Consider the following 14,435-nt stretch of genomic DNA (forward strand, 5'->3'; position numbering starts at 1 on the left):
AGTGTCGTCGTTCTCTTAATCGCGCTGATATCGAAACGCATCGCGGCGAGACTATCGTCACCCGCCGCTCGGCGCAATCGCCACACTCGCGCTCTCTCTCTCTCTCTCTCTCTTTCTCTCCATCCGTCGAGATAATCATCATCTCGCGTCGTACTATTCGCGCTCTAGAAGTCGGTCGGAGCGACGACAGTAACGTTATATCGTGGCGCGGCGGTCTCGCGAAAGTCGCGCGCGTTGGAAGGTGGAGAGGAGAGGGAGAGTGGGAGGGACGGGCGGGGTGGGAAACTCGAGAGGGGAAGCACGGAGAGAGAGAAAGAGTGTGCGCGCGCGCGCGCGCGCCCTTCGCTTCGACTCGCGCCGGTCGATCGACGGTGGGTGACTAGAGGACGAGGACCGACTAGCGCGACTGACAAGGAACGGGCTGGCGTAGTCGCGACGGTGATCGGAGCGAGAAGACGAAGACGAAGCGGTGACGGTCGACGCGATGACGACGACGATCACGGCGACGACGACGACGACGGCGACGATTGGCAGGCGCGTCCGCATGACATGACCGTCGCGTCGTCGTTAGCCATGACGGCCAACGCGGGGACGTGATGCTACGTGGCCGCTGTCGCCGCGCGCTCGTCTACCTATCCGGAGTCATCGGAGTAGACCCGACGATTCGCGCCCGCCGCGCACGGCAGGAGGAACAGCGTCGCCGACCGAGAGCGACGATTACGTGTGACGAGCGCTATCGGACGCCTCGGGGCCAGGGCGCCGTTGCACACCGACGGACGAAGCGGCGTTGCCATCTCCTCGCCGCGGCCGCGATCGCGGCCACCGTTGCTGCTGCCGCTACCGCCACCGCCACCGCCACCGCCACCACCGCCATCGCCGTCGCACCGTCGTTGCCACGTCCGCTACGTTCCACTGCCGACGAGGACGACGACAACGACGACGACGACGACGACGGGCTTCTCGGATACGCTGGTGAGTTACTTTGCTGCTATGCGTGCCGCTCTCTGTCTTTCTCTCTCTCTCTCTTTCTCTTTCTATCTTTCTATCTTTCTATAGCTGCGCGTGAATCGGTGTGACATATCGCGCGGCTCCAATTCGGTATGTGTGACGCGCAGAGTGTATGGTGTGTACTCCTGTAGCGGAACTTCGTAAAGCGCCGCTCCGGAACGGTAGGAGGGGGAGTCCATGGTAGTCCGAGTATAAAAGGCAGGGTCTCCCACCTGAGAGGGCACGCTCGCGACCTCGAGCCTCAGACGTCACTTTTGGATCTTTACGGAGTGATAAGGCGCCTTTCGCGCGTGCTAGTCGATTAGAAGCGGTATTTTTTTTTATAGCAAGGTAAGAAAAAATGTATATATATATACTTAGATATTTATACGCGACACGAAAAAGAGTGTAGGTACGATATACCTACCTCCTTCTCCTCCATAGTTATCGCGAATGATAATTTACCTATCGTATTACAATGATATGACGCAACACAACTGATATGTGAATAAAGAAGAATGTATGTTTGACTGAAATTTCATTCGTTTCTGAACGACAAAAATACGTAGAGCGATTTACCGGCGCGTGAAAATGTAAACAAACTATTTTTAATCCGTGAAATGCACGAGAAAGTAAAAATATGCTGTAGACGGATGGCTATTTAATATTGGGGATATATTTATCGTATTTTGTTTCGCCCGATGTTCGCCTGTTAACTCGACACGAAAAATGTTGAATTTTAGGGCGACCCATCAAAGTGTCACGTGTTTAGTGTTATGTATATACATATTATGCACACTCTGCGCACGCGCTTTCTTCATGTCTGTGAATAAAAATATATTTTACACTACGCATTTAATATAATTATTTAAAATTATTATTAATTAATGTCGCAAAATTAGCAACGTTATCTTTTACAAAATATATTGCTTTCTGCATATATTTTTTATTCACAATATATCTATTAATTATATCGTTATAATTAATTATATTATTATTTTAATATTATATATATTATTATTATTTGTTATATATTATTTATATATTGTTTGTTAAATATATCGCTCTAATTTTTTAACGTTAAGAAACGAACGAAAACAATATAATGACTCCATATTTCAGGACGATTTAAAATAATACTTACAAATTCAATTGTTATATTCAATATTAGTACAAAAATTAAAACTAGAATTTTTAGCATATTTTTAGCATATTTTTGTTTTATCGAGAATTTACTTATTTGACGTGTTACAAAAAAAGTAATTTTACATTTGCTTTGACATCATCCAACACGGAAATGACGGAAATGAATTAAATATTTATGATATTAATTAAATATTTATGAAACACAAATTAAATATGCATTTTGTGAGCCATTTTTTTTCATTATTATGCAATTTCTCATTTTTATTTCTTCAATTACATAAACAACTTTTAATACATTTTAAAAGCTGTATGAAACATGTATATTTATATATGTATATCACTTCTTTTCTTATCGCGATCGTCATGACATACTTCATGACATTTACTTCAAAAATGTTTCGAAATCTATGAAAACCCCCATATACATATATACACATATGCATCTCTCTCAAGAACTTTATTCTAGCATGGAAATATTTGTTTGCAATATAAACTTTATGTGTAATCAGATTTGCGACGCCCTCGTAAAAATTGAGGCTTTCAGATAAATTAAAAATATTATTTATACGTAACTATAATATTAAAAACAAAAATATTAAAAATAATTAAATATAAGTGATAGATAATTTTTAGAATTTGCATCATATTACAGAATGTTATTTTACCTTTAAGAAACGGTTTGTGAAATTGAAAATTAATCTATATATATAATTGTTTAATTTTTTATTATATAAAAGAATCTATTATCACACTACAAATTGCGATGAATTATATTCATTGTAATTATATTAGAAGTTGCATCATATTGTAGAATATTACTTTGTATTTAAGAAACGTTTCGTGAAATAATTGAACTAAAAATAATTAAAAATTAATATAGCTAAAATTTATATAGCTGTTTAATTTTACATAAAAACTAAAGCGCTGCATCTATCATCGCACTAAAAATTGCGACGTATATTATATTTGTTATAATTATATATTATTATATTCTGATATAATGATTAGAACATCAATTTATATATTTTTTAAATTCAAATTGGAATTTGCTAAACCAAAAACTCCTCATTCTCAGTCACCCGTTCTTGCCTCTTTTGGCCGACTTTCGGGGAAAAGGAAATGCGCGTTATTCGAACGAATCGTTCCTCCTGAGCCTTTCGGCGATAGACAACAAGTCTTAGGATTGATCCGAATTCGTCTGACCTCGCGAGTTTGTTTATCCGACGCGAGCGATGACACGTGACTCGATTTCCGACGAGTCACGGCATGCAAGGAACGTTTTCTGGACTTGGCGCCCGTATACCCTCCTTCTTTCTCGCTCTCACGGGGAAGGGAGGGGGAATCAAGAGGCCGTGTCTCCCTCTCCTCACTCGTTCGGCCTTGACGGATCATTCACAGGCCAGAATCGCTTTCGCACGGATTCGTACGTCTGTGCAACGTTATACCATGAACACAGGTGGTGGTCGACTTTCCTTTTCATAAGTTCATTAACCTCCCTCTCACCCATTATACCATCATGGATTCGGTAGCGTTTTGTTATTTCATCGAAATCTTTCGGAAAATTTGATACAGTTACGGACAATTAGCTTTGGAACCGTATTTTTTAGTTTTACATAAAAGAGACAAAGAAACACAAGAGGTAATAATATTTAAAGGGTATTGTAAAAGAGAGTAAGCATAAAATACTTAAATCAAAATTGTGAAAGTAGATTTCTAACGTTTTTTTTAAATAATCATAAAGAGAGGGACAATATAGTTTAGAACTGATAATTGAATAATTTGATTCAATTATACTACTTGCTTATAATTTTTTTTTTTTTCATTCATAATTGATACAAATTATATATTGTGATGTGTATGTCTACATCGTTTAATCATTTAATAATTATTTAATGATGATAAGCAAATGACTATAAGTAAGATTTGCATAATTTTATATATGATATATAGTTTCTACATTTCTTTATAAGAATGAGATTAAAAATCAATAATCAATATCTCTTTATGATAATGCTTTCACTTTTTAGAGTCTTGGAAAATACTAAATCGATTACATCTGTAATCATTAGCATTAGCTTACATTCTTATACCTTTTTATTTTACATCTTTTCTACTTAAAATTTTTTCATAAATTTTTAATTTAAAGTCTAGTTTTATAAAAGATCTTTATAAAAATTCATGCTATATAATTCCTTCAATTTTCCGTCGAAATAGAATAGATAAAAAATAGAATAAAACGCAAAAGTATTAAATATATATGTACATATTTATTTATTTATAACGACGATTTTCTATATACAAAAATTAAAAATTAGATAAAAAAAACTTAGAAAATTCGAAGACTGGAAATGTATTAAGATTGAAGAATTTTAAATTCAAAAATAAGCTTTAAGATTTCGAAGGATATTTTAACACAGAGTTCATCTAAATATAGCGTGGGATAATTACCAATTCCATAATTAATTGAGCGTTAAAAATAAGTTTCTAATGCTCGCGCGTTTTCAACCAAACAGATTTTCGTTACTTTTTTTCATGCTCTTTTTCTCGTTCGATCGCGACAAATTTATATTCGTGCATATAGCTTTAATGCATATCTAAATAAAAAAAATTTAAACAGAAGACTCCATAAAGTAATAAATGGAGTAATAAACGTGCCAAGCTTCTCCGACATGTCGAGGAAAAAATGCCGATTGTGTGATTACTTTTTGTCTTGTCGCTTTTACGTTTTCCTTTATGCTTTACGGCCTTTAGCTATTCTTGTCGTCGATGCCAAGTAGGCGCACGAGAAAGAGAGAGAAGGAGAGAGCCGAAGATCGCTCGAATAAACTATGACGACGCGCACGCACTTACACTTGTACCTGACAGAGTCGTCTGAGCGCACGTTTACCGGCACGAAAGTATCTCGCCGGTCCTCACGACAGGAAAACAGAGAAAGAAAGAGAGAGAGAAAGGGAAACCATCCCCTTTAAGAGATAGACCTTAAAGGCTCGGCCACGCCGGCACGAATTTCCCCCGGGATCTCCCGGCGGGAGGCAGACGCACTCATACCTCGCCCGCATACGTACGTCAACATTGCGCAGCGATGCGCACGGAAATCGTGCGCTGTGTCGTGCATCGGTCTCGGGCGCAAACGAATATCGTCGCGCCGGCGCGACGCGCTGCAAGGGATTATCGTCTCGCGATCGCGTGCGTTTGCGCGGATGCATGCAGCAGCGGCTTGTGCTACTGATTACGCATCTTATCAGTGTGTGCACGCTGTCGAGATGCACATGAAAGAGAGAGAGAGAGAGAGAGAGAGAGAAATAGAGAGCGTATTTAGATGAGCTTTGGGATATTTCCTGCAATTATGAAATTTATTTCCAGTCTTGAAATTTTGTAAGCTGTTTTTTATTCAATTTTTAATTTTTATATAGATTATACATATATAAATATTTATTATTTCTTAACTATATTTTATAAGAAATTTTTGCTATATTACGTTATGCTTTATTAGAATTTTATATTATATATTTTTTAATTTTTTTAAAATTATATTTTATTGGAAAATTGAAGAAATTATGTAGAGTGATTTTTTATAAAAATCTTTTGCAAAACTTGACTTGTAATGTTAGGAAAAATTTTAAATGCAGAATAAGAACTGTAGAATAAGATATAAGAATATGAAAAAAATATAATATTATCTAAAAGATTGCTTATTGTTAGATTATGTTAAGAAAATGAACCAATTCTTACACATGCTATTTATTTTATTTGATTAAAAAATATACAAGATGACCATATAAATATATTAGTTTCCATTATTCGAAATTAAATTAATTTGTGTACATAAAAAATCGATTAGAAAATAATATTCGTTGCTGTTCAATATTACGTCAATATTATATCACAACTTCAACAAATAAACTGAAAGCAACACATGATATTCTCTTTGGTTAAATGAAGCAGAATTGAAGGCTAAAGAGTAATTATCGAGCACATGTTAATATCCCAGCAGTACATGCCAGCTATATCGTTCGTGATAGATGATTAACAATCAATTGGCACATCTGTTTCAGCACCGATTATCAATATGGAGGCAAAGGAAAGGGAGAAGCCGCTAGTCAAAGACTTGAATGAACATATCGTGTGTCCTCTGTGCAGAGGATATCTCATAGACGCTACGACACTCGTGGAATGTCTACACTCCTGTTAGTATATTTTGTATACATAGCATCGCTATCATTTCTTATCATTAATTGTCGAGTTATCATTAATGTTCTAACATAAGCACAAAAGTTTGTTAGATAACTTGTATACTTTTAAGATACAAAAAAGAATATTTCTGCCTCTAAATATGGTACAGAAAGAATTTTTTCTCTCTTTATTTCTTTCCTCCCTTTTCTCTTCTTTTCTTTTTCTCGAGATTATTTTTAATAGATCGATATGCTTTTTTCAAATGGAATATCATATTTTGTGGCTTAGCTAACACTATAATATTTAATACATACATGCATACATATATATATATATATATATATTTATATGTATCTTTTATTTACAAATTGACAAAATAATGTTCAATATATTTTTTAAATATCTTTTATAATATCTCTTTTATACATATGTATAAAAGATAATATCAACAAAAAAAGATAAATTGTAAAAAATTCTTTCTGCATCTTCCTTACAAAATTACACGAAGTATGTTTTTTTTTCTAAAGTGGATGATTTATTTCACAATTTATTATCGCATGAAAGATTTATTTGACAAGAAATTATATTATCGTTTTAAAAAACTATCGCTCGAATCGATCCGGAATACGATTTCGATCACCCACTTTTCCTTGACGTCGCGGATGCGGACCTCAGTTTGCAGAGGCTGCATCGTTCGACGTTTGAGTAGCGGCGCCCGCGCGTGCCCCGTGTGCAACGTGGCGGCTTCCCCGCCGCTTCTGCCCGACACGCGGCTCCAACGACTCGTGTACCTCGCGGTACCCGGTCTCTTCCGATCGGAGCTCGAGCGTAGACGTCATTTCCGCCTGGTGAATCCGCAATGCCCGCCCCTGGCGTCGCCCGTGGGCGCCCTCGACCTCACCCTGGAGGATCTGATTAGTCTGAGCCTGCGGGAGCTGCGGGCGGACGCGGAGAGCGAGATCAAGGATGACGCTTGCGACTCGTCACAGAAGGACGAGGTGTCGGGAATATCGACGCGATATCTCAAGTGCCCGGCTGCCGTGACGGTGCGTCATCTAGTGAGGCTGCTGATGCTCAAGAGAGGCTGGGAAGAGGCTAACGCGAGCGTCAACGGCGTCAATAACAGGATAGAGATTATGTACCAGCATCCCGATGACGAGAACATGCGCCCACTCGATTCATCTTGGACTCTCCTGGATCTCGCTTGCATATTTCGATGGGAAAGGGTGAGTATTATGATTCAGTTTGAGCGGCAGTTAATTGATCCATTTTATAGATTCTAATTATTAAACCTATATTAATTTTCAAACATTCACGTCGAGTTGATTTTTCTCTCGCGTTTGTATTTTTTTCTTTTTTTATAAGAAAAAAAAATAATTTTTTTTTATGTTTGCGCATTTTGATTAATATTAAGTAATTCTTATCTTTTAAAACTTTACATTTCGTGCAGTTACTATTGCGCATTTTAGCGGCAACATTTTATGATTTATCTTTTCGGAATACTAATTTGTACAGATATTATTTTGGAAAAGCTTTCGAATGAAAGAGAAAAATTCACCGATAACGGCTGTAAATTTATGGAATGCATATAGAAAATATATTTTACCATACAAATTGCATGAAAAATACATCACTTTTTACAATATAAAACTAGAATATTTTTTTCAAAATATTCCAGCTTTATGTTATAAAAAGTGATGCATTCTTCAATTTGTATGACATTATATTAATAGCGAATTCGATTGAATGAACTAGAGAATGCGCACTGATGCATTTAAAGGTCGTCGTACAAATTTACAATAGCATAAACTCAATAACTAAAATAATAAGATAATTAATTCTACGAGTTATCATCATCGTTATTCGTATTGAATAATAATTATTCGAAATATTAATTATCTTGTTTTAATTATTTATGCTATTATAAATTGATTTACAATGGCCTTTATGTGCACCAGTGCGTACTAATGTACCTAACCAAATTCGCTCTAAGATATTTTTTACTTTAAAAATCATAAATTATGTATCTGTTTTATTATTTGTTAACGATTATGCATCGAAATATTTAAATAATTGCAATATTCCTTTCTAAAATATAAAATATTATTGAATAAAAATATGATTTCTCTTATATTAATATTTTTCACAAAAATTATATATTATAACTTTTATTACAACTTTTATAATATTTTCTCCGTGTAAAATCTTTGCATCTTTATTATATATGTAGCTTATTTCAGTAAAGAAATTGTCATTGTTCTTGATGACTTTACATGCTCTTTAAAAAAAAAAAGAAAAAAAAATTATGTGCGTATAATAAATTGATCCTCGAAAATAAATGATTCTTCGTTTAGTTTCTCTGCCTTTGTAAGTCTTGAAAAGGTAATATTTCATCTATTTATTTATCGTTAGACTTTGAAAAAATTTTTCTAGAAAAGAATTGAAAAAATCTCATTTTATTTGTTTTTTTAAAGAAGTAGTAGTTTATTTTTTAAATAATATTTTTTATAAACATTCTATAATTTTAACAGATTTAAATGAAAAAAATATATAGAAGCTACTGTCAGAAATTTGCATGGTAAACTGATTTCAAATCGACCTAATGAATTGGTCTTCTTACACTGCAGGGGATTTATTTAAAAATATGTTTTCATGAAAAAATTTCTCATTTTTAAAAGAAAATTACTGTATCTTTTTACAACTAGTAATGTTTTGTGGAAAACTTTTTCTGGTAACTTAGTTTTTGTAAAATTATTAGTTTTTATTCTTAAATAGATAAACAATTCGATGTATCAAAGTAAAGTAACAATGAGACTTTTAATTACAGTTATTCAATTCTATTTTATTAACAATTTAGAAAAAGTATTGTTAAAATATTATTGCTTCAATCTATTATATAATATTATATAATATTTGCTATTTATATTTCCTTTATATTTTTATTTTATATTTTCAATATTATTTTTAGCTGAAAAGTTTTTTTATGGAAATAAATACAGAGAAATCTAAATCTAATAATATAAATAATAATAATCGATTAATATAAATTTTTAATAAATAATTCTCTTGAGAAGTTAGGCTTGAAATTGCAATACTTTTTAGTGCAACTGAATGCAAGGTTTAATTTTAAGGTATTTTTTTCTCCTCATAATCATTTACTTTACCCTAGAGAGCTGCCTTCGGAGAATGAAGGCCATTCATAAATTTAATCATCTCGAGTCTAGAAACTCCCCATGAAAAAAATTCCAAGCGAGTCCCCTGTTTGCTAAAACCAAGCCCGACCGGCCGGCGGTGCCGAAGAGGCTTATGAATGGCGGCGCGATGGTTCGTCTGTTGCAGGAAACGCCGATGAGACTGTTTTACCGGGTGTTACGAAAAGAGGAGACGGTTAAAAGTTCGACGTTAAAAGGTCCCACGTCGTGCAAGGACGATGCAACGAAGGACGGCCCGGCGGTGATCGAGATCATGCAACGGCCGCCAACCCCTCCGCCTAGTCCCAAGCTCAGTCGCGAACCGGAAGCGGAGGCTCGCGCTGCGCCGGAACCCCCTCGGGTTCTCGAAACGAACGTCGACGTCCGCGACAAGGAGACGAAAACGAAGAAGCCGCGTTGCGAGGTGACACCCGTTATGCGTGCCCCCGATCCTCCAACTAGCGCACTTGCACCGAGCAATCATCATCAGTCGACGGAGAGCGCGAAGAGCAAGGACCTGACGAGGCTGGAGCACCGGAAGCGGCGCAAGCGACGAAACAAGCGGGTGATCGCGGAGATCACCACAACGCCCCGCGAGGATCTGCTAAAGCTCAAGGTTCGCCTGACACCATGTCCTCCCAGAATCACCTCTGGCACAGCAACAGGTGGCGGTCCCGGGGGCGTCGGTACAGGTAGTCAAACGAAGGAGAAGTTGCTGCAAATGCGGGCGGTTAGGCGCGAAAAGATCAAAGCGATCGGTCAACAACGATCGAAGACGAGCTCACTGACGCGGGAGGAAGTCGGGCCCAAAGAGTGCGCCGCTATAGAGACGGAGGAAACGATCGAGGACATCATCGACAGCATTCCCGACGAAGTCGTACGTATCGCGCAGAATATCAGCAATCCGAACGAGGACGTCGCGGTGGACAGGATGCCTGGCAAGAAAGAACCGGAACCGGCGTCGAAAAATACATCGGACAATAATGGCGAACCGGAGAAGCCGAAGAAGGACGAGGAGATTCTCCGACGACTAGGTCTAGTGGCTATCAACGAGGCCGGTGGCAACAAGACGAAGCAACGCATCCAGAGCGGTGCCGATAAGACGGACAATCTGGACCGCGAAAAACTGGAGAAACAGTTGCGCGAAAGCAAAGCCAACCGCGTGCGGAGTCTGCTGGCGGAAAAGCAGATGCGCGACGCGCTCAAGAGCATCATGTCCAAGACGAAGGAGGAACGATCGTCGTCCGTGGTCGGCGCATCGGCATCCACCCCTATCTCCGTCTCCCTAACCGCGCCGAAGAAGAAGGAACCGCCGCCGTTGGCGCCTCTGCGCGTCGCGAAACCGTCCGGTTTTGCCGCGACCAGCGGCGTAATGATGGTGTCCAACACCACGTCCAAGTACGAGACGCCGTTGGATCTCAGCAGCGGCGGTACCACCGTCAACGATAACGTTCTCGACCTATCGGCTACGTTGCCCGGTGGCGGACAGCCGGCCACCTTCTCATCTTCCTCGTCTCCCTCTTCCTCCTCGTCCTCCTCTTCGTCCTCGTCGCCCTCGTCCTGCTCGATGCCCTTGTTATCGTCGTCGTTGCCGTCCTCGAGACCGCCAGCGCGACCGGCGATCGGCGGCGCCAACAGTTTCCTCCGGAAATCCAAGGAACTGGATCAGCAGCGTAGCCGGGGACCGCAAGAGTCGAATCTGAGGACCCTCTCCGACGTCGCGGTTTCCCGCCTGAGCGGTTGCCTGACCGAGAAGAACCCGGAGGCGCTCGCGTTGGCTTCCGCGAGCCTTCATGCCACCCCCAGCAAGGTCGCCCTGCGCATACCGCAGCTGCATCAACGCATCCCCGGCTTCAACATGAAGATAAAGCCCAATCTCGGCGTCCGGCACATCCCGAATCCCCAGGCAGTCGTGGCCTCCCAGTATCGCAACCAGAGGGCCAGTTACTTCAACGCCGTCTCCCAGCAGCCGCCCTTGTAAATCTGTGTCTCTTAATCTCTTAATCGTAATCTGTCCCTTCTCTCTTCCGGCCTCCTTCATCTTCTCTCTGTTTGTTTTTTTTTCTTTTATTTCCTGACGTCGGGAGACGGAGAACACTAGTTCTATACGACCAAAGGCTATATGTTACTACGCGTTTTATTATCGTTTTTTTTTTGACTCGCTCGCTAATGACACGTAATCAGATTGATTCGGAAAGACGATTTTCATTTTCAGTGGTACGTCGATATGACTTCCCATTCGTGAAATTGCTCGTACGAATAAAAAATATTGCGAGCAACTGGCAGTAAGAAATTACACGACAGTTGGGACGATCGTAAGTATTATCTTTATTAAGGCAAACAATATATCCTTTTAATATATACGTCTAACGAACTATTTAATCCTCTATCTGAAAGCTGAATTTAGCTTGAAAACAAGTGTTCGCAGATATATTCCTGATAAACTTTACGTATAAAATCTTTGTCAAATTTGAAGTCAAGTTTCTCTTATATATAAAAAGTACACGTGCTCAAGTATAAATAGTTTTTAAATTATAAGTGATTGAGAAAGGACCAATCTTTTGCAAGCTAAGCTTCGCGAACGTGAATAGAAAATCAAATCTTATTCTTTGATGAATCACAAATAAATTTCTTAATAACGTTTTAAACTCTTGAAATTGCTTGGATATTTAAAGTTATCCAATAGTGAGAGAAAAAAATGTCATTTGCTCAGATTTTTACGAAAAATCGAAATCTCTTGAAATTTTTCGAAACATTCACTTTTAGATAAAGTCGAACAATTTGCTCGCACTTAAATCGTATGTTCCTAAAAATATATAAATATCGAAACTTGAAACATTTTTCGAGCTGTCACGATCTTCATAGGAAAAGTATTTATAGTTATATATCGCGAACATGTCAATACTCGACATATTCCAGTTGAAATTTGTCCAAGATTCTATTGCTATTTCAACGAAAATCAAAGAGATGAAATATAACATGATGTATAGAGTTATCCTAAAATAATCGTCGTCTTATACTTTCACAATCACATTAGGGGTGAGTATAAAGAAAGAACCTTTGTAAAGTATATACATGCTTAGAAGCGCACAAATCGTCCGTACTTTCGATCTGATTACGCCATTGTTCTTTGGAGGGAGGGGAAAAGAAAGCTCACCGATTACTGGTCGGATTATTGTTACCTAGATGTATCAAAACTGTATATGATTGTAATAATGTATGCCTGACCTGCGTCGCGGTCTATACTCTTACTATGGTTACCAACGGATCGATCTGACAAACGAAAACTCTCGCGAGGAAAATCCGTAACGTCGCTGTATACGATATTCAAGGACGAATCTGTCATCATATATAATATGACAGAGAATTTTATATATATACATATATATATATATATATATATATATATATGTATGTATATGTATATAAAATAATCCGTCATTTTTTTAGTAGGATTGCGAGTACTCCGAGTCTGAGTCGCGTGAATAGTCAAAGATTTTTGTGCGTATAGCGTAAGCTTAATATTTATTTTATTAAGTAGCATAATTCCCTCGAGGCGATTGTCAGCAACGAGTCGAGCATATCTCGAACTTTCGTTATACATATTTTAATTAAAGTATATGTCTCTTATATTTTATATTTTACATTCAAGTATCTCTTCGTCTCAGAAGGAAATACATTTCAGTTGATCGAAAAAGTTCCTTGCGATATTTTATCTATTATTGCAGTTATATTTATAATTGTTGAATCATCTTAGTTGCTCGTTTGTTGATTTAATTGTGCATGTAGAATGTTTGTTTTTGTTGGAAACATTCGAGATACTTAGAAATAGCTAACGTATGATACACGTGTAAATCGAATAATCTTGGGTTTATTTACGAGATTCCAAAGATGTACAAGTAACGTAATGGAATATGATCTTATTATACAAAGAAGGATCACATCCTTTTCATGTATAGTACGTCGATATTATCCTCAGGAGATATTATTCTCTATCCGAAGCGAGAAGCGAGAATGCGTTTCTTTCGAGTGTTCGCACGGGCCTATTATATGTCGGGCGATATATTTCTCCTTCTCTCTCTCTCAGAACCTATAATTAGCGAAATATACCTACGTGTAATAATTTGTAGAGATGCCAAAGAGAACGCCAGAGAACGTGTGCAATGTATTAGTGCAATTTCATTACCGTGTAACGTAATGTAACCGTATAATCGATCTATCGCTCGGCGAACTAATGTTGTCGAGTTGTAAAAGGTAGGTAGATAGGTAGATAATCGTACGGACCTATATACGAATTGCGTGATTTGTGATTCCCCGATGGGACTTTGTAGTGTAGAAGGAGACAAGATGTTTTTGTAACAGCACATTTTTGTGGAATTTATAAAAAGAAAACGAAAAAATGTCGCAAGAAATTTCTCTCTAAGCGCACGAGCGTCGCACAAATTTTCATTTGCGCGACGATGACCAAAAAAGCGGCAAGAACGTCTTTTGACTGACAAGTGTTTAGGCTTTTTAAAAGTGAACCCGATCAGTCAGACCAAAAAATTGAAAATTTCGTCACATTTGAAGAAATAAAATCTTTTTTTTGGCAAATTTTGTTTCAAATTCAAGCGATATGCGTTTTGTATCTTCCGTATTAAGATAATTTATGGTATGCGATCATATATATGATATACAAAAGCGAAAGTTCTCTTGTATTCTTAATATTTCCTTGGATATCGAAGTTAAAAATGAATATAACAAAACAAAATATTAAAAATAAAAAAATCTGAAACATTTATTCGAATGAATCTACTACGAATTTATGAGAAGCTTCTTAACTTTATCAAGTGTTTTGGAACACTTGAAAATACGAGTGTTTTTTTTGCATTTACATCCTTCATGAATAATGGAATATCGAATGTTTTAATAAAAATTAAATGCCAGCGTTTGGAATAA

The 14,435-nt window shown here is 37.8% G+C and overlaps 1 protein-coding gene across 3 annotated transcripts; it reads left to right on the forward strand.

Annotated features, from left to right (window-relative positions):
• Nucleotides 1-291: 291 nt before the first annotated feature.
• Nucleotides 292-14,188, forward strand: LOC105257110 (polycomb group protein Psc). 3 transcript variants are annotated; one of them, XM_025411719.1, is made up of 5 exons: nt 920-972; nt 1,140-1,338; nt 6,189-6,320; nt 6,982-7,532; nt 9,646-14,187. In XM_025411719.1, the coding sequence occupies exons 3-5, from the start codon at nt 6,203-6,205 to the stop codon at nt 11,476-11,478; spliced, it is 2,502 nt and encodes an 833-aa protein (XP_025267504.1). In that variant the 5' UTR covers nt 920-972; nt 1,140-1,338; nt 6,189-6,202; the 3' UTR covers nt 11,479-14,187. The 3 variants fall into 3 exon arrangements, with proteins under 3 accessions (XP_011265813.1, XP_025267504.1, XP_011265824.1); XM_011267511.3 differs by lacking the exon at nt 1,140-1,338 and having other exon boundaries at nt 292-972; nt 9,646-14,188; XM_011267522.3 differs by lacking the exon at nt 920-972 and having other exon boundaries at nt 1,133-1,338.
• The last annotated feature ends 247 nt before the right edge of the window (nt 14,189-14,435 follow it).

This window comes from Camponotus floridanus, unplaced genomic scaffold (genome assembly GCF_003227725.1).
Source record: "Camponotus floridanus strain SB8 unplaced genomic scaffold, Cflo_v7.5 scaffold42, whole genome shotgun sequence".
In the NCBI taxonomy this organism is placed as follows: domain Eukaryota; kingdom Metazoa; phylum Arthropoda; class Insecta; order Hymenoptera; family Formicidae; genus Camponotus; species Camponotus floridanus.